The sequence below is a fragment of the Gorilla gorilla genome, chromosome 16 (genome assembly GCF_029281585.2).
Source record: "Gorilla gorilla gorilla isolate KB3781 chromosome 16, NHGRI_mGorGor1-v2.1_pri, whole genome shotgun sequence".
NCBI classification, from domain to species: Eukaryota; Metazoa; Chordata; class Mammalia; order Primates; family Hominidae; genus Gorilla; species Gorilla gorilla.
In genome coordinates this window covers 66,143,325-66,167,707 of record NC_073240.2, presented here as the reverse complement: position 1 = coordinate 66,167,707, position 24,383 = coordinate 66,143,325, and the positions used below count along the sequence as shown (strand labels likewise).

Genomic DNA, 24,383 nt, shown 5'->3' with positions numbered 1-24,383 from the left:
CAACCACCACCCCCACTGCCCCCAATGTTTGATCCTTCAGAAGACTTCACAGAGGCCGATTCTGTGCCAGGTGCTATCAGCCTACTCCAGAGGTGCTCCTTGCTGACCCCTTTGCAAATGCCCAGCGGACACCCCTGCATTCCCTGCACTCTGTGCTTGTAGAACAGTGAGTTCACCTCTAGACCGAGCCCAGAACTGGCACTTACAGTGGTGGCTGAGTGGTGATGTGTTGGGAGAATGCTGGCAAAAGGCTCTCACTGAATGCCATCTTCCTGTCTCTTCCTCATGCCTCTTCCCTGTCTCCTATCCCTGGCCTCCTTCTCATTCTGCATTCTGTTCCTTAATTTTCCCATCCTGCTCCTCTGCGCCCCCAGTCCCTTTTGCCCCTGCAGAGTTGAAGGTGCAGGCAAAGATGGAGTCCCTGGTCGTGTCATGGCAGCCACCCCCTCACCCCACCCAGATCTCTGGCTACAAACTATATTGGCGGGAGGTGGGGGCTGAGGAGGAGGCCAATGGCGATCGCCTGCCAGGGGGCCGTGGAGACCAGGCTTGGGATGTGGGGCCTGTCCGGCTCAAGAAGAAAGTGAAGCAGTATGAGCTGACCCAGCTAGGTGAGGAGGGCTAGGGGGAGGGGGAGGGAGGGATGTAGCTTCAGTGGGGACTGGGCAAGCTGTGTGAAGGAGTTAGAGATGGGATGCTCTCTGTGGATGGGAGAGTGACCCCAGATGTCCCCCTAGCCATTAAGCCCTGTAACCTTCCCCAGTCCCTGGCCGGCTGTACGAGGTGAAGCTTGTGGCTTTCAACAAACATGAGGATGGCTATGCAGCAGTGTGGAAGGGCAAGACGGAGAAGGCGCCTGCACCAGGTGAGGGCGGTGGGGGAAGAAGGCTGGGAGGGCTCCGGTGAGGGCTCTGCTAGCCGCTTCCTCTTCTTTTCCTTTGGGCCAGCCTGGTGAGCAGGTACTTTAGTAGCCTCAGCTCATGCCCAAACCCATTCTCCTAGGATCAGGGGTCCTCTTTTAGCTCCAGAGAGCATCTGTCATGGAGAGAAGCTTGTTTGTTCACTGTCTTAGGCCTGCCACCTTATTTTCATTACCCATGAATAGTGCTGATTTCCAAAGTTTGAACAGAGGGAAACCCTATGGTTGATCAGTAACTCCCGACCCCAAGTTTGACTGTAAAACAAGTTTTTTAAAAAACACATTTGTCTACATCACACTATCAGACTATCTCTCAAGTCTAAAAAGAGTGAGTATCCCTGTGTGACCTAACGGGAAACTGAGGCTCAGAGAGGAAAAGGAACTTGTCCAATGTCACACAGAGCCTAGGCTAGAACCGGGACTCCTGGTTTCCAGGAAAAACTCTTTCCACTGCACTACACTGCCTTGTGGCCCTGCATTGGACACCTCAGTTGCCCATCATGTCACTCCCTCACCCCTAACTTCCCAGCCACATGGTTTAGCAGAGGGAGTAATCAACCAGAAGCCATGAAGCTTGGGTTCTTTTTTTTTTTTTTGAGACAGAGTCTCACTCTGTTGCCCAGGCTGGAGTGCAATGGTGTGATCTCAGCTCACTGCAACCTCTGCCTCCTGGGTTCAAGCAATTCTTGTGCCTCGGCCTCCTGAGCAGCTGGGATTACAGGTGTGCACCACAACACCCAGCTAATTTTTGTATTTTTAGTAGAGACGGGGTTTCATCATGTTGGCCAGGCTGGTCTTGAACTCCCGACCTCAGGTGATCCACCCACCTTGGCCTCCCAACGTGCTGGGATTACAGGTGTGAGCCACCACACCCAGCTGAGTTCTAATTCCAGTTTGTTCATTTCTTCATTCAGCAAATATTTCGCTGAGTGTCTACTAAGTGCCAGCTGCTTTGGGAATTTAGTGGTGGACAACACAAATAAGGTTCTTGCTCTCTTGGGGTTTATTTTATGTTTCTAAAATAAACACATAAATATAGTGTTTATTATATTTCAATTTCCTATCTATTTTTAAAATATTAAATAATTTAATCCTCATAACAACCCCATGAGGTAGGTACTATCATTAGAATAGTGAATGGAGACACAGAGAAGGTAAGTAATTTCTCCAAGGTCACACAGCTAGTAAGTGTCAGAGCTGGAATTTGAACCAAGGCAGCCTGGTTCCAGAGTCTGGTTCCATGGTTATTCATTGCTGTGATTTGCTGCCTCTCTCTTTATTACGTTCTTACAGACTAGTGTTCCACAGTCAAAAATCAAATTCTTGGAAGCCTCAATTGCCTTATCTGTGAAGTAGAAATGATGCCACTCAACTCACAGGATCAAAGGAGCGGGTCAAAGAAACAGCCTTGGGAACTGTAAACCACTATACATATTTAAGGATGAGTATCCTCCCTCCCTTCCTCACACTCTAGTTTTCACCTTTCAGACATGCCTATCCAGAGGGGACCACCCCTGCCTCCAGCCCACGTCCATGCGGAATCAAACAGCTCCACATCCATCTGGCTTCGGTGGAAAAAGCCAGACTTCACCACAGTCAAGATTGTCAACTACACTGTGCGCTTCAGCCCCTGGGGGCTCAGGAATGCCTCCCTGGTCACCTATTACACCAGGTGGGGACTAATGCCTTTACTAATGTAAAGAAGGGAGGAAGAGCAGGTGGGGGGTGGTGGTGGGAAGGCAGCAGGTGGTGATCAGGGAAGGGCCCCTGGGATTCAGGAACATGTCATGGCTCACCTGTTACGCTAAGGCCACACAGAGGGGCTGCACAGGGTCCACGTCCTTGCCTGCTGACCAGATGGTAGCAAGGAGGCCATCCAATCCCGTCCCCTCACAACAGAGCCTTGTTCTCAAACTCTGGAGAATGTGACACAGGACAGAACTGTTTCTCCAACCTCAGAAGGCTCCCAGTCTGATGGTGAAGAGAACCCCACCCTTGTCCTCAGAGCTGCTCCCTCTACCCTGTTAGATGGGGAGACAGAGCCTGAGGAGCCTGAGGTTTGGCGGAGGAAACTCGCATAAAAAGCAACCGATATATACAACTGCCATGAAGGCAAAATTAAGCCAAAGAAAAGATGCATCGGAGATGATTCCATAGGTGGAGAATAACTTGGATTAATCCAGGAAGGTTTCCTGGAGGAAGGGGCCTGGTTTCGAGATTGGACTTGGAGCAGCATACATCCAGACTTCTCTGTAGGTCCCTGCGTGTTGGTAGTCGCCTCCAGGCCAGGGAGCAGCTTCCCTTCCCAGGATAGAGCCTGGGGCTGGGGCTGACTGCAGGGGAGTAGATTTGGAGGGGTCTGCCCTGCTGGGAGAGTGTGCCTGAGAGCACTAGTCACGTTTCTTGCCTTAGCAGTTCTGGAGAAGACATCCTCATTGGCGGCTTGAAGCCATTCACCAAATACGAGTTTGCAGTGCAGTCTCACGGCGTGGACATGGATGGGCCTTTCGGCTCTGTGGTGGAGCGCTCCACCCTGCCTGACCGTGAGTGGCTCCCAGCCCCTTGCCACCAACCCATCTTTTACCCAACTCCTTCTTGCCCCAGCAGCAAGAAACATACCTCAGAACCCCAAGATTTGGGCAGAGCTGAGGGCAGAAGAGTTTCTGGGAGGGGAGGAATGTTAAGTCCCTCCAACCACACATACTGTTTTCTAGAATTCCCCAACTAGAAACCAGACCTCATCTTTGCTTTGTGGCTTGTTCCATGAAGGAGGAAGAAGGGAGGTCATATCATCATGCTCCGTCCCCCAGCTCTGACATCTCTCCCCATCTCCTCTCCTGCACCCCAGGGCCCTCCACACCCCCATCCGACCTGCGACTGAGCCCCCTGACACCGTCCACAGTTCGGCTGCACTGGTGCCCCCCCACAGAGCCCAACGGGGAGATCGTGGAGTATCTGATCCTGTACAGCAACAACCACACGCAGCCTGAGCACCAGTGGACCTTGCTCACCACGCAGGGTGAGGGCTCCTGCCCCAGGGCATCTGCGCAAGAGCTTCCCAGCCTCTCCCGCTTCCAGCAGTGAGAACAGTGCTGGGCTTTGTTCCAGGGGCTACTGGGAGAAGCAGGCAGAAGCTGCTGCCTAAGTGGAGAGCAGACTCTCCCAGTCCCCTCCCTGCCCACCTCTGCATCCACCCACCCCGTCCACCATCCCTGCTCTCCGTGCCTCCCTCACCCCCAGGAAACATCTTCAGTGCTGAGGTCCATGGCCTGGAGAGCGACACTCGGTACTTCTTCAAGATGGGGGCGCGCACAGAGGTGGGACCTGGGCCTTTCTCCCGCCTGCAGGATGTGATCACGCTCCAGGAGAAGCTGTCAGGTATGAGCACAGGGCAGCCCAGGTTTCCTAGAAGCCCCTGGATTGACTTCCAAGCCCCTGCCTGTGGACACAACTACAATTTCATTGTTTTGCACAGCTGTCCTCCAGGTTTGGTGGGGACAGAGCAAATGTGAAGGGGAAATAGGTGTGGTTCAGTGATAACTTGATTCAGAGTCCAGGTTCGTGGGGGACTGGCTTTTTTTTTTCTGAGATGGAGTTTCACTCTTGTTGCCCAGGCTAGAGTGCAATGGCGCGATCTCGGCTCACTGCAACTTCCGCCTCCCAGGTTCAAGCGATTCTCCTGCCTCAGCCTCCCAAATAGCTGGGATTACAGGCACACACCACCATGCCCGGCTAATTTTTGTATTTTTAGTAGAGACAGGATTTCACCATGTTGGCCAGGCTGGTCTCAAACTCCTGACCTCGTGATCCGCCTACCTTGGCCCCTAAAGTGCTGGGATTACAGGCGTGAGCCACCATGCCCAGCCAATTTTTGTATTTTTTAGTAAAGACGGGTTTTCACCACATTGGCCAGGCTGGTCTCAAACTCCTTACCTCAGGTGATCCACCCACCTCATCCTCCCAAAGTGCTGGGATTACAGGTGTGAGCCACTGCATCCAGCTGGGACTGGCTTTAGAGACCAGTTTCTTTGGGAAATTGCTTTGATTGGAGGATTAACTTGGTGAGGTGATGAGCTTTATGGGGTGGAGGTGGACAGCAGGACTGGCTACGTAATTTGCAGGGCCCAGTGCAAAATGAAAAGGTGCTATCCCTTATTTTAAAAATTAGAGGTCGGACGGCCGGGCGCGGTGGCTTATGCCTGTAATCCCAGCACTTTGGGAGGCCAAGGCGGGCGGATCATGATGTCAGGAGATCGAGACCATCCTGGCTAACACGGTGAAACTCCATCTCTACTAAAAATACAAAAAAAAATTAGCTGGGCGTGGTGGTGGATGCCTGTAGTCCCAGCTACTCAGGAGGCTGAGGCAGGAGAATGGCGTGAACCCGGGAGGAGGAGCTCGCAGTGAGCCGAGATCATGCCACTGCACTCCAGCCTGGGCGACAGAGTGAGACTCCGTCTCAAAAACAAAAACAAAAAAAACTAGAGGTCGGGCATGGTGGCTTGTGCTTGTAATCCAAAGTGCTTATGCAATTTGGAAGGCTGAGATGAGAGGATCACTTGAGGCCAGGAGTTGGAGACCAGCCTGGACAACATGGTGAGACCCTGTCTCCACAAAAAATTTAAAAATTATCTGGGTGTGGTAGCTCATGCCTATGGTCACAGCTGCTTGGGAGGCTGAGGTGGGAGGATCACTTGAGCCCAGGAGGTTGACGCTACAGTGAGCTGTGTTCATGCCACTGCACTCCGGCCTGGGTGACAGAGCAAGACCCTGTCTCAAAAGAAAAAAAAAATTAGAATTTTAAGGTGGTGACAGCAGAGCATTATAACTCAAGCGTGGGGTCCATCCAAGCATGGGGTCTGCGCACCTGCACATGTTGCACACCCATGCAACAGCCCTGGGAGCAGGCAACACGTGCTTCACCAAAGGCCAGTTTGAGGCGGAGAGACCATAACTTCCGGGTGTGTTTTAGGGAGGACAGTCAGAGGGAGAGGTAGTAGTAGTTTCTGTGAGGCTCAGGGCCCTCCTGTCCCTGTATCAGAAGATTGTGAGCATCTGAAGGGTGAGGGTCCGGCTGGTGTCTCCTGAGAAAGCCATGGATAGTCCTGATCTATGCCCTGTGCCCTTCTTCTGTCCTGACCTGCTCTGTGCCTCTCTCTCCCCCACCAGAGTCGCTGGACATGCACTCAGTCACGGGCATCATCGTGGGTGTCTGCCTGGGCCTCCTCTGCCTCCTGGCCTGCATGTGTGCTGGCCTGCGCCGCAGCCCCCACAGGTGAGCAGGGGAGCCAGTCTGACTTCAGGGAAGGGAGACTTCCAGGAAGGGCTGCAGAATGGGCCATCAGGGAAAGTGGCCATGACTTGCCCTTGGCACTCCCAGGAGCCCCGTTAAAGTCAGGACTCTGGGATGAAGGAATCAGGGATGATGTCCTCCTGAGAATGGGGAGTGGACTTAGGGGAGCCCCAGCCTACCCTCCTCAGCAAGGCCAACAGAACTGCCTCGCTCCCACTTCCTCTGTAGCTGCCAGCATCTTGGAAAGAGGGGCCCCAAATCTCCAGATGCCTGCAGCCAAGGGAAGAAGAGCCCTGTTTACAGCATCAGGCTGTTTTGAACAATAGCAGTTTTTCTTACTCATTGCACAGACCAGGAGAGCAAATCCCAGAGATGGGCAGGAACCTCCCCAGAGACATAGGCTGGACCAGATCCCAGCCCCGCCCGACCCCTTACTCTGACCGCTATGCCTTGTTTTCCGTCTTCCCTTCCAGGGAATCCCTTCCAGGCCTGTCCTCCACCGCCACCCCCGGGAATCCCGCGCTGTACTCCAGAGCTCGGCTTGGCCCCCCCAGCCCCCCAGCTGCCCATGAATTGGAGTCCCTTGTGCACCCCCATCCCCAGGACTGGTCCCCGCCACCCTCAGACGTGGAGGACAGGGCTGAAGTGCACAGCCTTATGGGTGGCGGTGTTTCTGAAGGCCGGAGTCACTCCAAAAGAAAGGTAAGTCAGAGCCCCACATTGCGGCTCATTTCTAAATAGGACACCAGGGGGCGACAGAGCACAACGCGTGGCTATGCGAGCGTGGCTCTACCTCCTCTTCGGAGCCGGCTGCGGACGCTAGGGCCTCTCTCCCTCCTCCACGGAATGGTTGGCTGGTCAGGGAAGCACATGGGCCTCCATATCCCGGCGGAATAGGTCAGCTTGGTTCTCACGAAGGAAAGGGCCTCCCAGCAGGTGACCCAGGGTAGCCAGAACACCCAGCTCCCTCCTCATCCCTGGAGCTGAGGAGACCTCTGAGACCCAGACATCCCCGTGTGGGGAGAAGAGGCCAGTCGGCTTGGCTGTGGCCAAGTGGGACTGGGACCAGGATAAGGTGAGGCCTTCGCTGGGCTGGTCCCTTTCATGCTGGCAGGGGTGGCACATCCCACCCAACTCCGACCCGTCCTCCCTCACCCTCTCCCCGCCTGGCTCGGACACCGCGGGCTTTGCAGAGCGTCTGGTGTTCCGCTCCTCTGCAGGAGGACTCATCCTCAGATTACCCCGCTGACTCTGAGCCCTTTCGATGCTCTTCCCCTGAGCCTTGGAGAGGGAGAGAGCAGCGGGTGACAGTCTGGACCCTGCTCCCCCGGCGGCCCATCCCAATTCCCTCCCCCGGGCTTCCCTCTCCCAGCCAATCCTGGTCGTGCCCCTTACTGTCCCCTTCTTTCCCCCGTGCAGATCTCCTGGGCTCAACCAAGCGGGCTGAGCTGGGCTGGTTCCTGGGCAGGCTGTGAGCTGCCCCAGGCAGGCCCCCGGCCGGCTCTGACCCGGGCCCTGCTGCCCCCTGCTGGAACTGGGCAGACGCTGTTGCTGCAGGCTCTGGTGTACGACGCCATAAAGGTCAGCGTCCTGGAAGGAAGGGGCAGGAAAGGAGGAAAGGGTCTCTGTGCTTGTGAAGAGGAAGTAATGAGTTCTCTGGAGACCCCTGGGTGGTAACTTCCCCGGGGATAGAAGTCTAGCCAGGAGACCCCTGGAGCCTCCAAAGGTTGAGTAGGTGGAGGGCAGGCCAGTTTGCAGGAACCTGTTTCAACCTGGGTTGAAAACAGCCCCTCCTCTACCCAGACCTAAGTGGGCCACAGCAGTTCCGTGGATCTGAGGGTGTGGCTGGCCTGAGTACGCTCAGCCCTTCCTCCTGTCCCCAGAGGCCCTGACTGAGTCTGGTACTCCTGAAACTCCTGAATGAGGGCAAATGGGAAGTATTCCATCATTCCCTGTCTTTGTATAGGTTCGAACAGTTCCTGTGTATCCTTCACCGACTCCCATGTGATACCTACTCTGATGGAGGGTCAGACTTTCTGCCCCATGTACGCTGGTCATTCTGATGATTACTCTCAGTAATGGTCACTTTGTCTTTGTGTTCTCTGCTCTGATCAGGGCAATGGGAGGAAGAAGTCACCCCCAGCCTGCAGGAACCAGGTGGAGGCCGAAGTCATTGTCCACTCTGACTTTAGTGCATCTAACGGGAACCCTGACCTCCATCTCCAAGACCTGGAGCCTGAGGACCCCCTGCCTCCGGAGGCTCCTGATCTCATCTCGGGTGTTGGGGATCCAGGGCAGGGGGCAGCCTGGCTGGACAGGGAGTTGGGAGGGTGTGAGCTGGCAGCCCCCGGGCCAGACAGACTTACCTGCTTGCCAGAGGCAGCCAGTGCTTCCTGCTCCTACCCGGACCTCCAGCCAGGCGAGGTGCTAGAGGAGACCCCTGGAGACAGCTGCCAGCTCAAATCCCCCTGCCCTCTAGGAGCCAGCCCAGGCCTGCCCAGATCCCCGGTCTCCTCCTCTGCCTAGCTCTTCCCAGAGGGTGTGGTTTGGGGCAGGCAGGTATGGATCACATAGGATGCGACACCTGTGGCCGTGTATGTCCACATGTGTGCCTGTAGATACATCATCAAGCCCTTTGGAGCTTCCTAAGGTGCTTTGGCTGAGGGGAGAGGAAAACATGGATTATTCACTCCCCCCATACTCTTTGTGATACACATGTGACATGTGAAAGACATACGAGACACAGCTACATGTGATGTGCACATGTGTGAAGTGCATGTATGTGTACTGGTTGTTGAGCTGGGAAACCGTGGCCCAGGCAGTGGTCACTACAGCCTGATTGGTCCTCCAGGTCAGAACAGTGCCCCACAGTGGTCAGTCCCCAGCCCTGTGGGCCCCCACCTCCATCACCCAGCCTTTTATTACACACTCTGAGAGTGTCTCCAATGCCTGTCTGACAAAGACAGTCCCAGCCCATTTTCCTGTTTGGCTGGGTTGGGTGCAAGCAGGCTCCGAATGCCTGGCATTTTTGCTGCATCACCTCCCAGCTCCTTATTGCCCAAATAGAGAGGGTGGCCCTGGCTCCCCTCCGAGCAACTCTGCATTTAATTTTGTAATTTGGGAAGTGCCTGGTTTTGAAAATCCGCTTTCTCTCACTCTTCCCCTCCTTCCTTGCCCCTGGCTGCTCTAGTGTTCTGTCTCCCAGTCACCTCGCTGTCCCAGCACCAGTGCCCTTCTTCTGCTCCCAGATACTCTTTCCTTTCCTCTCTCCTGTTTTCCTTCCTCTGCTATCTCTCACACCTCTCCCAGACTGTGTCATCTTGTTCTCCTGCCTGGGTCCAAACTCTGCATCCTTCTCTAACAACGTGACTACCTCATGTCGGCTTCAAGGCCCCCGTGCCCCTCCTGTATCCGCGGCTGCCGTGCACTCGCCTGCCATCCTCCTGCCTCCTCTTCACTCAGTGCTTCTGCTTGCCCTGCCCCAGGCAGCCCGCCCACACCCAGTGCGGGTGTGGAGAAGATCTTCTGGCTTCCCTGCATCTTGCCTTTGGGATTGGGATCCAAGGGTTCTCCATGGATGGATCCAAGTCATAGAGGGGAATGTTCGAGACAGGGAAGGGGACTGTGATCCAGAGGCTCAGAATAAAAAGATGCCCTCCCTTCTATGCAGCGGGGCAAGTTTACTGGATGGAGATGATTTGGGCCTTTCTTCCAGAAGAAGCTAAAGGAAGAGAAGGGGAGTGAGAGTTCAGGGAGGCCCTTCCCACCCTGTGAGGCTTGACTTGATCTGGATTGGGGATGACAGGAATCTCGCCCTCTGGGGTGCTGGCAAGGAGGTCTTTGCACAGGAAAAGGGGTAGCTCATTTCAGTTTGTTTTTTCTTTAAATTGAATCCTCAAGTCATTTTCTGTTCACCTGCCGCACAGGGACAAGCTTGACTTCTATTTTCTGTGTAGTGAAAACAATGTCATTTATTTGGTTTTTCACCTCAGCCCTCTCAAAGGAGCATAGAATGTTAGGATCTTTACTCCCTAATGATGTCTGATTGGCACATCAAGAGTTAACTCTGGCTTCTGGGCCAAATTCGAAATAACCAGTCCATTTTTCCTTTTTTTTTTTTTTTAAATGGTGGAATGTCTCTCAGCACAGTTGCGGCTTCCTCAAACCCTGAAAGCATCTGTGTTTATTATACTCGGGTGTCACTCACTGTTGATGTCTGCACCTACGTTTCCACCTCCTCCCCCTCCTTCAGCCAGCCTATGATAACACTAAAGATTATTAATGTTGGTTTTGTATCTCGTTAAAGACAGAATTGTCACTTGTAGTATTTCTGTAGCATTCAGCGCTGCTGTGGCTAACACCACTGTGTATGTTTCATCATTGCTCTGAAGGTCAAAAGCCTCATTTTATTTTGCTGGTTTGGTTTTTTTTTTTAAAGAAGAAAAAAAAAGTGCCCTGAATTAAATGGCTGTTTTAACAGTAGGCTCTTAGCATTATACCACATAGTCATTTTTCATGTTCCTGTTTAACAGGCACTGAGGTTCTGGTTTAAATTAAATAGCTGCAAATGAGACAATTTATAACCCATTAGGTGGGGTGGAAAATTGTTTCTCAAAAGCAAATAAGTAATAAATCTGGTATCTGCCTATAACTCACAGTTGATAAGAAAGTGGCCATTTCTCACTAGCATTATATATGATTTGGGCTCTGGGTAATTTGGAAGTGTTAGGTTTGTGTCTTTGTAGCAGTATTTTTATTAGAAAAGAATCTATTGGCCTTTTACAGGGTATTAATCCCTTTGTCACCTACCATTGATGCCTTAAGTTTTTTGTCTCAATTAAAAATCTTCCTTTTCTTGATGCATGACAAGTGTAATCAGTACTTGCTCATTTATTTGTCTGTATTTAGTTTATGCTGTACTATTTAATTATCCTTCCAGCGTTTTTTTTTTCTCCTTACAAATATGATACTCTTTAGTGTTAAGCTAAGGCATTGATTCATGTATCTGTCCTTATAATGAATTAATAAACTATTTTCCAGAAATGTGGAATTCTCTTTTGGAACCATGGACTATGACTAGAATTTCCTCAGCCTTTGTGCCCTAGGGATTTTATTTCTTACTGTGATGGGAAATGATGTTGTTGTTGTTTTTGAGATGGGATCTCTCTCTGTCGCCCAGGCTGGAGTGCAGTGGCACAATCACAGCTCACTGCAGACTCAGCTTCCTGGGTTCAAGCAGTCTTGTCACTGTAGCCTCCCTAGTAGCTGGGACTACAGGCACATGCCACCATGCCTGGCTAATATTAAAAAAAATTTTTTTTATAGAGATGTGGTCTCGTTATCTTACCCAGACTGGTCTCGAACTCCTCGGCTAAAGCCATCCTCCTGCCCCAGCTTCAAAAAGTGCTCGATTACAAGCATGAGCCACTGCCTCTTGGCCCAAAATAGTGTTTTGTTTGTTTGTTTTTTCAGACTAATCTCACTTTGTCGCCTAGGCTGGAGTGCAGTGGCATGATCTCGGCTCACTGCAACCTCTGCCTCCCGGGTTCAAGTGATTCTCCTGCCTCAGCCCCCCGAACAGCTGGGATTACAGGCGTGCACCACCACACCCGGCTAATTTTTGTATTTTTAGTAGAGACGGAGTTTCACCATGTTAGCCAGGCTGGTCTCAAACTCCTGACCTCACGTAATCTGCCCGCCTTGGCCTCCCAAAGTGCTGGAATTACAGGCATAAGCCCCTGCGCCCGGCTCAAAATGGTGGTTTTTGAGGGTAAAAAGCAGGTGGTCATGGGAAAGAACTAAACCATCTTCCTCCCTCAACAGGCACTTAGGAAAAAGACGTAAACTTAGGAAAGATGTGTCCTTTGATGGCACTTCCTTAGACTCTCTGGGGATCTCTTTCCATCTGGGCACACATTTCTCTGAACTTTTTTGGGTGCAGGAAAGAGGGAACAACTCCAGAGATTTGGGCTCCACAACTATTCTCCTGTATAACGCTGGTCACCAAAATTACTCATGGCCACACAATCACACACACGTGCACTGTGTGTACAAGCTCAGAGACCCGCACATACATACTTTGCCTTCACAAACACCCTTGTGTCTGTCCGTTAATGCAAATGTGCACACAGTCTCACACACAAAACTCCACACTCACACCCCACACACATCTTGGCATCACAGTTGGCAGCTGCTGTCTGCTAAGATCTTTACAGAGCCCGGAACATGCTTTCTATTGGAGGGAATCAAGAGCTAGAGGCTGCTTTGCTCAGGACCACCCCCAAAGTGGTGGGCCAGACCCAGAGTTAATTGACAGATCAGACAGAGAGATACTGCACATTTTGCACTCGGCAGAATAGCCATTATTTGCATATCACTCTCAGACCAAGGGTTGTGATAAAGAAGAATTAAACACTTGTCAAAATGAATTTAAAATGACAGCAATTCAAGAGACCAATTTGACCTCTTCAGAGTCCAGGACAAGCCAAGAAGGGGTTGTTGAGAATTCAAGCCCTGCAGGAGGGAGTTCCAGGATTTTAGGCCCAGGGAGGGCCCTTCCCCTCCCTTTCCTAAAGCCAGTAGACCACCACTCCCACCCTTTCTCACAATGAAATCCAATAGGGCTTTGGCACATTGGGGTCCTCGACCTAGAATTTTTCCATTGCTTCCCACTGCTCACATGCCTCATGTCCTGCTTCTCAGGCTCATCTTCCAGTAGCTACCCTAGAGTGAACAGTCCTGAGCTATGCCAACCCCATCATTAGTAAACCTGTCCATCTACAGGCACTCTGATTTCTGGAGGCCTGTGCTTCCTTACTTATCCGTATCAAAGTTAGTTTTTTGTTTGTTTGTTTGTTTCGAGACGGAGTCTTGCTCTGTCGCCCAGGCTGGAGTGCTATGGTGCAATCTCAGCTCACTGCAACCTTCGCCTCCCGGGTTCAAGCTATTTTCCTGCCTCAGCCTCCCGAGTAGCTGGGATTACAGGCGCCTGCCACCATGCCCGGCTAATTTTTTTGTATTTTTAGTAGACAGAGTGTTTCATCACATTGGTCAGACTGGTCTCGAACTCCTGACATCAGGTAATCCACCCGCCTCAGCTTCCCAAAGTGCTGGGATTACAGGCGTGAGCCACCGTGCCTGGCCCAAAGTTAGTTTCGTACATGGTCCCAAAGTTCCAGAGTTGGTATCAAAAGAAAGACTTAGTTTTTCCTCTGCCATCCCAGTCCAGTGCCAAAGGAGCAAATAGCTACATTAGGCCAACTTTTATTATTTATTTATTTATTGAGACAGGGTCTGTGTTGCCCAGGCTGGAATACAGTGGGACTACAGGCATGCACCGCCATGCTTGGCTAATGTTTGTATTTTTTGTAGAGACAGGTTTTCACCATGTTGCCCAGGCTGGTTTTGAACTCCTGGGCTCAAGTGATCTGCCCACCTCGGCCTCCCAAAGTGCTGGGATTACAGGTGTGAGCCACTAAGCCTAGCCTGCCAGTTTTAATTCTCTAGCTCCTAGAACTTAGTAGCTGCTCAATAATTTTGATGGACTAGTCCATCACGCTGGACTCAACAGAAGACCATTTAATAGAGAGTGGCTGAGATTCAAGATCTCTGAGGGCTAGTATGGGTATGTCTCTGCTGAAAGACATGCTTATCTTCTGTAACATTCTCACGTGGGACCTCTGTTGTCTCCTTATGTGTTCTCTGACATGAACGATTGAGGGCCTTCTTTGTGGCACAGAAACGTTACTGGGAATTTTAACTTTCTATGTGCTTTTTCAGTTACCAGGTCATTTGTCAGGACCTCTGCGGTTTAAAGGTCTCTAGGGATGAACAGGAGAGATAAGATTATTTTCATCTTTCAGATGAGCTCAGTGAGAGTGACTGGGCTAGGCAGCAGGCAGAACCCAGGTCGGAAGCCAGGCCCCTTTAGAGCTCTCATTGTCCTGCTGCTGGGTCTGCTCTCTCCAGGCAATCCTCCCCAGCGGAGCGCCAGGACTCCTCGGTCCAGAGAAGCCAATCTTGCAGCTACAGGATCTATCCTTTGAGTGGAAGGACCAGAAATCCATGGAAAACTGAATCTTTGACAACTTTACGCAGCCTTTTAGAGAATTATCTCTAAAATATGGACTTGGAGGAGGGCGCAGCAGAAAGAGTGGGTCAGAGCAAATCCCGCAGCTGTGAGTGTCTTTCCGCAGCCCGGACCCACTCCCCAGTCCGCTGGTGTCCACTTCCTCAGCCCCCCAGGTCCCGGGCTGGCCCGCGGGGAGGGGATACCCGGCTGCAGCCCGGGACGGCGCCGGCCGCTCCAGCCACAGTTCAAAGCGCAGGGGGCGCGTCCGCCACGCAGCCGGGAATGTCCGGCCGCTTAAAGCGCTCGCCGGCTCTTTTGTTCCCCAGACCGGGCCTCCGGGGAGAGGGGGCTGGGGGAGGGGACCGGGAGCAGAGAGGAGGGGGGCGGCGGGCTGGGGAGGAGGGCGGGGCGGCCGCGAGCGGTGCGAGTGTGGAGCGCGCACCCCGGGCGAGGCTGACAGATCGCCCGGGTGGGTGCAAGATGGCGCAAGCGGCGCTCCCCCTGCGCCCCCTGCGCTCCTGAGCAGGCATGCGGCCCCAGTCCCCCACCGCCTGGGCTCGGCCCCGGCCGGAGCCCCAGCCCCGGCCCCGGCGCCGGCCCCGCGGGACGCTGTGAGCCGCGAGAGGCCCGGGAGCCGCGCGTCGCCGAGCCGAGCTGACCGAGAGCCCCATGGCTGTGCAGCGCGCCGCGTCTCCGCGCCGCCCGCTCGCCCCGTGCTGGCCCCGGCTCCTGCTGCCGCTGCTGTTGCTGTTGCTGCCCGCGCCGAGCGAGGGTGAGCGAAAGCGCCCCGGACCGGGCGGTTGCGGACGGAGCCAGGGGAAGGGCGAGCAGGGAGGGAGCGGGCGCGAGGGGCGGACCCGGGGAGAGCGGCGCGGACCTGAGGGCGGACCCCGCGCGGGAGGGACCCTGCGGATCCGGACGGGGAGAGGGCACCAAGGCCGGACTGTTGGGGGCCCTAGGGGCGTGTTGAGGACGGAACCCCCCGGAGGAAGACTGGGGCAGGACCCGGAGCCCAGACTGAGGAGCAAGGAGTGCAGCGAAGCGGGAGCAAGCGGGGCGGGCTGGCGTGGAGACAGAGGGAAACGAGCCAGGGGAGACCGCACAGCTAAGCGCCGACCGAGGCGGACGAGCTGGGGTGCTCGGTGCCCGGCCGTGGACATATAGCCCGAGGCAGCCAAGACGGGGGACAGCAGCCTGGGGAGCGGAGACCGGGACTCTGACGGCTGCACTGGGCGGAGATGGCACGACCTGCATTTGGAGCTGGTACTGGGCTGAGGAGTGCGCGGGAGAGACCGGAGAAGACGAGGGAGATTCCTGGAGGGCGGCGCGTGGCTAGGGAGCGACCCGGGACAGAGCCCGTGAGCCAAGAAGGAGAGGAGAAGCCACCGAGAGCAAGAGCGAGCGAGCCGCGGGGATGCTCACGTGCCCCTGCCCTTCCCCGAAGTGTGCACACGCGGAGACCTTGCCCTGGCCCTCGCGGTCCGCCGGTTCTGCTGCCTGGAGCTCGGCTCTGCTGCCTGGAGCTCGGTCACCACCACCCTGTTCCCTTTAGTGGCTGCAATGGTCCCATCTCCCGGGAGGAGAGTGCAAATCTAGTCCCTTAACCCTCCCACCTCAAGTTCCCCACAGACACTCATCTGGGCTATTCGCTCTCCACTCCTCTCCCAAGAAGTAGAAGCTGGCGTCCGCATCAAGGAAAAACTTTATTCCCGACAGCTATACCGGGGTTGGATTCGGGGCTAAGACGGGTGAACTCACGACATGGGGAGGATGCGCAGGGGTTTGAATAAGTGCGATCCTAAAAAGTCTTAAAACATTACATCTTCCTGGGCCGGGGACTGGGTGAGGGGGGCGCGGGGGGCGCTGGGCGGGGAATGCCTATAACCCCAACGCCCCTCCTTTCTCCCCACCCACTTCCCCATCTCCCTCAGCCAGGGAGGGCCCTAGTCTGCTGGGGAGGGGCCACCTCCAGGATCGCTAGTTATCTGGAAATGTGAGGAGGGGTCTGTGACTGCCATTTCAGACCAGGTGGGTTCATTCTTTCTCGAGTGGAGTTGTAACTGGTCTGGTAAGTTGTTTGCTGGAGAAGTTGGTGACTTGGCATCATGCCTGGGATTGGAGTGCTTGTCCCTCCAGCCGGGCTTCTGATTCTCTGATTGGCCTTAACCCCATCTATTCTTTGGCCTCCTTCTTTTCCTGCTCATTTCTCTTCTGCAGGAGCAGAGAGGTTGGCTGGAAGTAAAGGTTCTAGGAGCACCCTCTTCCTTGGTTTTGGGAAACCATAGTTGGTGTTTGCTACTCTTCATCTCTCCCTATGACAAAGGCAAAAGGACCAACACCCAGAGTGCCAGAGGAGAGGGGCAATGGGGCCACAACCTAGTCTGTACCCCGGGTACTGGGACCACACACCCTGCTCCCTGCCAGGCATTGGACCAGGCCTCTGATGGGTTTTGGCCAGCAAAAAGAAGCATGATTTATTACTATCTCCCTCTGTATTTCTTTAGAACTTTAAATTTTTCATAGTGCCTTTGAGTCTGTTAATCATGTCGTACAACCCTATGACCCAAGCTCCATTGTTCTTCTTTGATCTAAACAGATGAGAAATGGGAAGCCAGGACATGTTGAATACTTTACCTAAGGTCACACCCTGAAGGTCTGTGAGGCTTCAGTGCTTATCCAGGGTGACCATTGAAGTAGCAGCAGCTGTATTGGAGTCAGTCTTGCTTTTGGGTCTCAGTTTTGCAACTACTGACTGTGAGACCCTGGGCAAGTCACTTGACATCTCGGGGCTTCAGTTTTCTTACCTGTGAAAGAGGAAATAGTACAAATAATATCTATCTCTGAGATAGTCTGATGATTAAGTAAAGTACCGCCTTGGATGGCACTTTGTAATGCATAAAGTTCTATATATAATAGGAATTCCTATTAACATTACAGAAACATGGGGATGGGGTGCATAGACCCAAGGAACTTGGAACCATGTGGGTGGAGTTCTTCCTGGATGTTCATTTCATACTAACACCCCTATTTCCTTCCATCTCCCCTTCCCCAATGCAGGTCTTGGCCACTCTGCCGAGCTGGCATTTGCTGTGGAGCCAAGTGATGATGTTGCCGTCCCCGGGCAGCCTATAGTGCTGGACTGCAGGGTGGAGGGGACCCCTCCAGTGCGAATCACCTGGAGGAAGAATGGGGTAGAGCTGCCAGAGAGTCCCCACTCCACCTTGCTGGCCAATGGGTCCTTGACGATCCGTCACTTCAGGCTGGAGCGGGGAGGCAGCCCTTCGGATGAAGGTGACTATGAGTGTGTGGCCCAGAACCGCTTTGGGCTGGTGGTCAGCCGGAAGGCTCGCATCCAAGCTGCAAGTAAGTGGATATCCCTTGTTTTCCCTTTGTGTAAGCCAGCTGGTGATCCAGGGTCAGCCTAGGGCATGAGGGCAGCGGGAGCAGTCCCATCTTATGCAGCCTTCTGGAGGACTAATTTCTCAGCATGGGTCGGTTTTGAGGTGCCTGGCAGTGATTCGTGGCGGTGGAATTATATCATATGCTTGTTTAACTGACTGGAATGTGAATTGACAAGAATGTAGCCAAACACCCATAGGGGAGTCGGGGAGAAAGCTTTACCCAGTTCTTGGGTCAGCATGTCTTAGTTTCCATATGCCTGTCAAACTTTGAGCATCCCGGTTCACTGAGTTTGATTCTTGTGTATAAAGATAAATCATTCCCATACTTTAAGGGTGATTAAAGAAATTCTTGAAGGGTAATTTCGGCTACATGCAATTTTTAATTATGTGCTTAAACTAATGTAAACCTTTGGGTAGGATAAGACCTCTATATACCAGTAATGAAATTCTGGAGCTTGTTAATAGTTTGCATTAAAAAAATATGGTAGGATAATTTCAGAATTATCTCAATGATGACATCACTCCTACTCACCTTCATGCTAATGTGTGTTTTTGAATGGGAGAGAAAAGGTGAGCAAGATGTTTCAGCTCTAGAATTGTGCTTTGCTTGTGCTGCTTGATCGTCAATTGTGGTGATGAAATGATGACTGTGGTTTAACTGCCCTGTCCTGCAAAAATTATGTTATTGTTGAATCTGTGCACACTGGGAGTGTGTTGCATAAACCAAAACTCTCCATGTATCCCAGGGAGGTGGCGAGCTGTGGGCAGTGGGGTCATGGTTGAAAAAGGGCAGAAGTTTTGGCAAGTGGAAAATGTTCTCCATCTCATATCTCTGGACCTCTGGAAGGGGGGGTGTCCCTTTAAAGAGGCTGCTTTGACTATTGTTGGTAACAATTCTAGCTAACTTTTTTTTCTTTTTTTTTTTTTTTTTTTGAGACAGAGTCTTGTTCTGTCACCCGGGCTGGAGTGCAGTGGCACGATCTCGACTGACTGCAACCTCTGTCTCCCGGGTTCAAGCGATTCTTGTGCCTCAGCTTCCCCAGTAGCTGGGATTACAGGCGCGCACAATTACGCCCGGCTAATTTTTGAATTTTTTGGTAAAGATGGGGTTTCACCATGTTTGCCGGGCTGGTCTCGAACTCTTGGCCTCAAGTGATCCTCCCGCCTTAGCCTCCCAAAGTGCTGGGATTACAGGCGTGAGCTCCTGCACCCAGGTCTAGCTAACACTTTTTAAGTACTTGCTGCATGCTGGGCACCCTGCCCAAGTGCTTTACATGAATTACTTCATTTTGCCATTGCAACAGCCCTGGGAGAATGGAAGATAGGTCATTATCATCCCCCTTTTACAGAAGAGAAAACTGAGCCTTAGGGGGACTCAATGGCATTCTGGTAGCAGAAGAGCCAGGACTGTCATCTGGGCAGCCTGAACCCACACCCTCCCACTTAGCTCCCGTGGCACGCCGCCTCTTTCCTGTCTGATCGCTGACAAGTTTCTTCCTGGCTCTGAGGGCATTTGCACAGTTGCTCTGAACGGCTGGTGAGTGATGAATCAGTTTGAGGCAGGAGCCCTCTCGCTGGGTTTAAGATGCCCCTTTGTTCTGAGGAAGGCGGATCCAGGCCCCCATATGGAGTTCGCTGGGAGGCAGCCCTGGACTTTGAGACCAAATCACTTCTGGCTCAGCCACCCTCATCTCGCGGCCCTCCCGGCAGTGCAGGGGAAGGCTGGTGCAGCCTCTGAGCAGATGGCTGGGTGTGAGGAAGGGAAGCGTGGACAGAGGGTGGGGACCCCGGTAAGATTTGCAGATCAGAAAAATGAGACTCCTCGGGGAGATGCTCCCCATACCCTCCCTGGCCTGTGTCAATGCTGAGATATAGATGGCCCCTGCTGAGGCCTTTGCATCACCAGCCTAGAATCCTGGGAGATAAATCCCCAGAAACTTATATATATATATAGCTAATTGTAAATGTGCTTTTTTTTATAAATGGTAATACCTTCAAGATGTTTGGTTTCCTTAAACTCCTTACAATATAGTACAAGAAATTAAGCTGTGGGTGGGGTCAGCTTGGTTAATCCTTTGGGGTCCTGGAGACAGCTGGGGGGTTTGCCTCTAAGCTCTGGCAGTCTGACATGGCCCTCTCTCCCCTGCAAGGCTGTGGTCCCATGGGAGAATGCTCAGATGCCAAGCAACGGTGCGGCTGGATCCCCTTTTCTCACTTCACAGGCTGATGTCCCTAGAAACCTCCAAAGCTGATTAGCTGCCTGGATTTCCTCCTTCGTAATAACTCCCTGCCCGTGTGCCTGCTGGCACTGCAGATGTTGTGTGACACAGGAGGGTGCCTTTCTGAAAAGGTGTGAGGAGGCCTCTGGAGGCCCCTGCTTCTTCTGCCTGCTCCTCAGGGGCCCGTGGGGAGGGGGCATGCTAAGCACCCCTCGCAGACTCACAGTTCACCCAGCAGACTAACCCAGGGAGGCAGATGGGTGTTCAGGTCTATGTCGGTGGGTCTGCTGGGCATCTGAGCTCCGGGCCAGAGGCGGATGGTTGGAAATGCATGCCCTTCCATCCCAGGGGGTTCAGATGCTGTCCTCAAAAGACAGCCTGACCAAGGTGGCTACAGCACGGGCTGATTCCTTGGGGCTTCAGTTTCAAGCGTTTCCCTTTTAGAATGGAATAGCTCAGGCTCCTAAGAGTATTCATGCTCAGGAGCCCTAGACTCTGCACTGCAGCTCCACGTGCTTGTAGTTTGGGGGCTGAAAATTGAGACTTGTTAAGGACGAGACCCTGGACAAGTTAATGCTCCCTCACCCCAGTTTCCTTGCCTGTGAAACGTGCATGTGATCCTGCCTGGTAGGGCGGCTGTGAGGACCAGCACACCTCACACTTTGCCTGGCACGCAGGAAGCACTCAGTAACGGGAGCCGGCACCTCACTCCTCATTGAAAGGTGGTTTCACTGACATGGCCTTTAAATGTAATCTTGGCTGCCCATGGAGGTTAATCTCCAGCAAAAGCAAACTGCCTGATTCTGCTCCCGGCCCCTGCTTTCTCCCTCGCTGGGATTCATTTAGGGAGTTCTCCAGGGAAATCTATCAGGGAGTGGAATTATTGGAGCCAGAGTGCATCTTGTTTTGTTTTAACCCCTTCCCGGGAGGACTGAGGGTTCTCCCAAGCCTCAGGGTGTGGACTGAAGCTGGCCTGGCCTGTGAGACCCTCTGCTACCCCTCTAAAGGGGCTGACCCAGGGGAATGTGTGCATTGACTCATACCTGAGGCCTGTGCGCCTGAATGACTCCAAAAAGGGATGGACTAGCTACAGGGAGGAGGATGGGGGACCTACCCCGAGTCCCTGCCACCCTCAATCCCTGCCCCTCTTTCCTAGCCTTAATTCTTGATCTCAGGCCTCTTGGGGAACTGGGGTGATCAGCTCTATGATGTAGTGCAGGACTTCCCAAACCTTACTGAGCCTGTGAATCACCTGGGAATCTTGATAACATTGAGATTTTGAATTCATAAGTCTAGGCCAAGGACTGACAAGAGCCCAGGTAATGCCAATACAGCTGGTCCACAGGCTGTACTCTGAGTAGCAAGGGGCTAGCAGAGACCACTCCCATGTCATAACCTCCGCTGTGGGGATTTTCAGGCAGCATAGTGAAGCCTTTGGAACAAGGGCTTCAGGGCCAGACTTCCATGGGTCTGAACCCCAGCTCTGCCACTCAATGATCAGTGCCCTTGGCAGGAGTTACTTAGCCCTCTTGAGAGTCTGTACCCTCATCTGAAAAAATGTGCACCATTCCATCCATCTGTCAGGGCTGTTGGAGGAGTAAATGAGGTGATGGGTCTAAAGTACCTGGCACAGGGCTTGGCATGTAGGAAATGCTAAGTATTATTGTTGGTGCTCAGTATTGCCCACTAATTTAGGATGAGGTCCCAGGTGTCTCAATCCTGGCTGGGTTCTCCAAGAGCCAGGATCGCCCTCACTCCCAGCCTGGGGCCATCTTGCCTGGGCAGGCCCAACAGTGGTTTAAATGTGGGTTGTGGTGGCAAACAGACCTGGGCTTGGTGGGCTTGGGCCTTGGCCCCACCACCTGCTAGCTGTGAGATCTTGGCCAAGTCACTTCACCTCTCTGAGCCTTGGCTTCTTCATCTTTAAAATGGGAGAATGTGATGGCTCATGCCTGTAAATCCCAGCACTTTGAGAGGCTGAGGCAGGAGGATCGCTTGAAGTCAGGAGTCTGAGAGCAACCTGGGCAACAGAGCAAGACCCTGTCTCTACTAAATAAATAAATAAATAACATGGGGGGGGGGAATAATGTAAAATAATAAAAAATACCAAGGAGAAATATTGTGAAGATTACCTATGATAATGTGCAGGAAGAGCTTAGCACAGGGCACAAAGGCAGCATTCCTTAACTATTATTAAGGTACTAATTTTATATATATATATACATACATATATATACATACATATATATACACATACATATACATATATATACACATACATACATATATATATATATATATATACACACACACACACACATACATAGATATATATATTTTGAGACCAAGTCTCACTGTATCACCCAGTGCAGTGGTGCAATCTCAGCTCACTGCAACATCTGCCTCCCGGGTTCAAGCAATTCTCCTTCTTCAACCTCCTGAGTAGCTGGGATTACAGGTTCCTGCCACCATGCCAGGCTAATTTTTGTATTTTTAGTAGAGACAGGGTTTCATCATGTTGGCCAGGCTGGTCTCTAACTCCTGACCTCAAGTGATCCACACACTTCCTCCGAAAGTGCTGGGATTACAGGTGTGAGCCACCGTGTCCAGCCAGGTACTAATAATATTAACTATTATCATTTTGAGGAGCTAACAGAGGTGAAAACATGTTAAATTGTGAGCTCCTTTAGTTGTGGTATGATTCCCGGAAAGGTCCCTGGTGACTCCAGACTCCTAGAAAGAAGCAGTGGGACATGGGGAGAGGAGAGAAAGTCCAATTCTAGTCCCCTGCTCTCTCCACCTCAATAAGTCACCTAGCCTCTCAGGCCCTCAGTTCCTACTTCTGAAGTCTGAATCATTTTAACTTGTCAGAGGGAAGGCAGTTTCACCAGCTATTCTAGAGTCCCTTTTCAGCAAAAAGGCTCATGGTGTGTGGCTCTGGGGGCAGGGTCTGGGTGGAGGTCTGTGGAACCAGGTTGGAGTGGGGGTTAGGAGAACTGCGGGCAGGAGCTGCTGGGGAGTACAGCCTGGTATTTAGGGTGCCCTGTGTAGGGAGGTGGGTCATGGAGGGAGGTAGTTCCCGGCACAGTGGCTGGTAACCCTGGAGGCCTCTATCACCTGGAGGTTAGTTGCTCAGGCCTGGTGTGTGGAATGCAAGTTCTTCTCTCCTTCTTGAAGGAATGAAGTTCTTCTCCTGCTAGCTGAGGGAGGCCTGAGGAAGTCTCCCCCGCAGCTCCTCAAACACACACATCTGCCTATCCATTAGGACAGGAAGCTGCTGTCCCCAGCGATGAGTGAGTGCCCATACCTAGGCCTGCCCTCATGCCAGGGCCTCACCTGTACCCAGGCACAGCTCATAGGTAGGTGCAAATGGATGGGGTTCAGACACTTTAACCTGCCAGTCAGCACTGCACAAACTGACCCTTTCTGACACCGCTGAGAAGTTGTGTGGTAGAAAAGCCCTTGTCTGGACACCAGGGATCCTGTGTGGCTGTGGACAAGTCGCCCACCCTCTCTGGGCCTTGCTTTTCTGATTATAAGGTGGGGGGGTTGGACTGAGGCTCACCTCTGCTCTGGGGTACGAAGGCTTCCTTCCATCCATCTTCAAGACGTGCCTGCCTCCCCTGGGCCTCCTCCAAGTCTATTTCTGCCTGGTTCTTCCCATACCTGATCCCTCCCCAAAGACCATCCTGCTTACAGTCATATCTTCCTCCCCTTCCTAAGGCAGGGAGCATTTGTGGTCTGTGGCATTCAGGCTAAACCCTCTTGGTGATGGCTGCTTGCATTGTTAAATAACTGTTTTGTGGCTGGATATTCCATCTGTCTCCTCAACTAGATTTTAAGCTCCTAAAGGGCTTCTTTCTTTTGTATTTCTCATGTCCCCTGCCTGTGGAGCCTGGTAAAAACTAAATGAACATGTGGCCTTCTGGGACAAAGCTGTCTCTCTGTCTCTCCTCTGTTTCTCTCTCTGCTTCTCTTTTGCTCCCCACCCCACCCCCCTTGTAATTGATAGCACAGCTCAAAGGAACAGAAGCTTGTGAACGGGGAGGATGGGCAGGGGAATATAATGCACGCGGGGCAGGATCCTGGGGTGCTGCTGCCGCGTGTTTATCTCTAGAGGAACTGAGATTCTCTCTTCCTCACCAGATGGGATGTGAATCAGAGACTAAATTGCCTGGTACCCCCTCCATGCCGGGGTCTTGGGTCTCCTGCCTTGGGCTTTACTCTCTAGCTAGACAAGGCCTATGTCCCCAGGCTCATTGGCCCCCAACTGTAGGGGGAGGGCCCCCTTACTCTGTGTGCAGGGCCTCCCCTCACCCCCACCCGCAGGACTTGAGTGTGGAAGTCGAACGCTTCTGGTTCCCACACCTTGGCTCCACTGTCACAGGCAGCCAGCTGGCCCCTTAAACACAATGTGCAAATCTTCTCTGTTCCTGTTCCTGGCATTGTCAGCGGCCAGGCGCCTTGGCTGGGAATGTGG

At 52.7% G+C, this 24,383-nt stretch overlaps 2 protein-coding genes across 7 annotated transcripts in view; both read left to right on the top strand.

Annotated features, from left to right (window-relative positions):
* IGDCC4 (immunoglobulin superfamily DCC subclass member 4) overlaps window positions 1–11,255 on the top strand; it is a 41,975-nt gene extending 30,720 nt beyond the window's left edge. For 2 of the 4 annotated variants that reach the window (XM_055362618.2, XM_055362616.2), the window contains exons 11-20: window positions 375–611; window positions 764–865; window positions 2,408–2,591; window positions 3,332–3,462; window positions 3,768–3,938; window positions 4,160–4,297; window positions 6,089–6,194; window positions 6,686–6,914; window positions 7,632–7,793; window positions 8,328–11,255. In XM_055362618.2, the coding sequence (XP_055218593.1) occupies window positions 375–611; window positions 764–865; window positions 2,408–2,591; window positions 3,332–3,462; window positions 3,768–3,938; window positions 4,160–4,297; window positions 6,089–6,194; window positions 6,686–6,914; window positions 7,632–7,793; window positions 8,328–8,738 (1,871 nt within the window). In that variant the 3' untranslated portion in view covers window positions 8,739–11,255. The remainder of the gene's footprint in view (window positions 1–374; window positions 612–763; window positions 866–2,407; window positions 2,592–3,331; window positions 3,463–3,767; window positions 3,939–4,159; window positions 4,298–6,088; window positions 6,195–6,685; window positions 6,915–7,631; window positions 7,794–8,327) is intronic. The other 2 variants (XM_055362619.2, XM_055362617.2) reach the window with 1 other exon arrangement.
* Window positions 11,256–14,179: 2,924 nt separating this feature from the next.
* IGDCC3 (immunoglobulin superfamily DCC subclass member 3) overlaps window positions 14,180–24,383 on the top strand; it is a 50,364-nt gene continuing 40,160 nt past the window's right edge. For 2 of the 3 annotated variants that reach the window (XM_031002502.3, XM_019010285.4), the window contains exons 1-2: window positions 14,693–15,055; window positions 17,341–17,646. In XM_031002502.3, the coding sequence (XP_030858362.3) occupies window positions 14,953–15,055; window positions 17,341–17,646 (409 nt within the window). In that variant the 5' untranslated portion in view covers window positions 14,693–14,952. Of the gene's footprint in view, window positions 14,390–14,692; window positions 15,056–17,340; window positions 17,647–24,383 lie in introns of those variants that run through there. The other variant, XM_055362611.2, reaches the window with a different exon arrangement.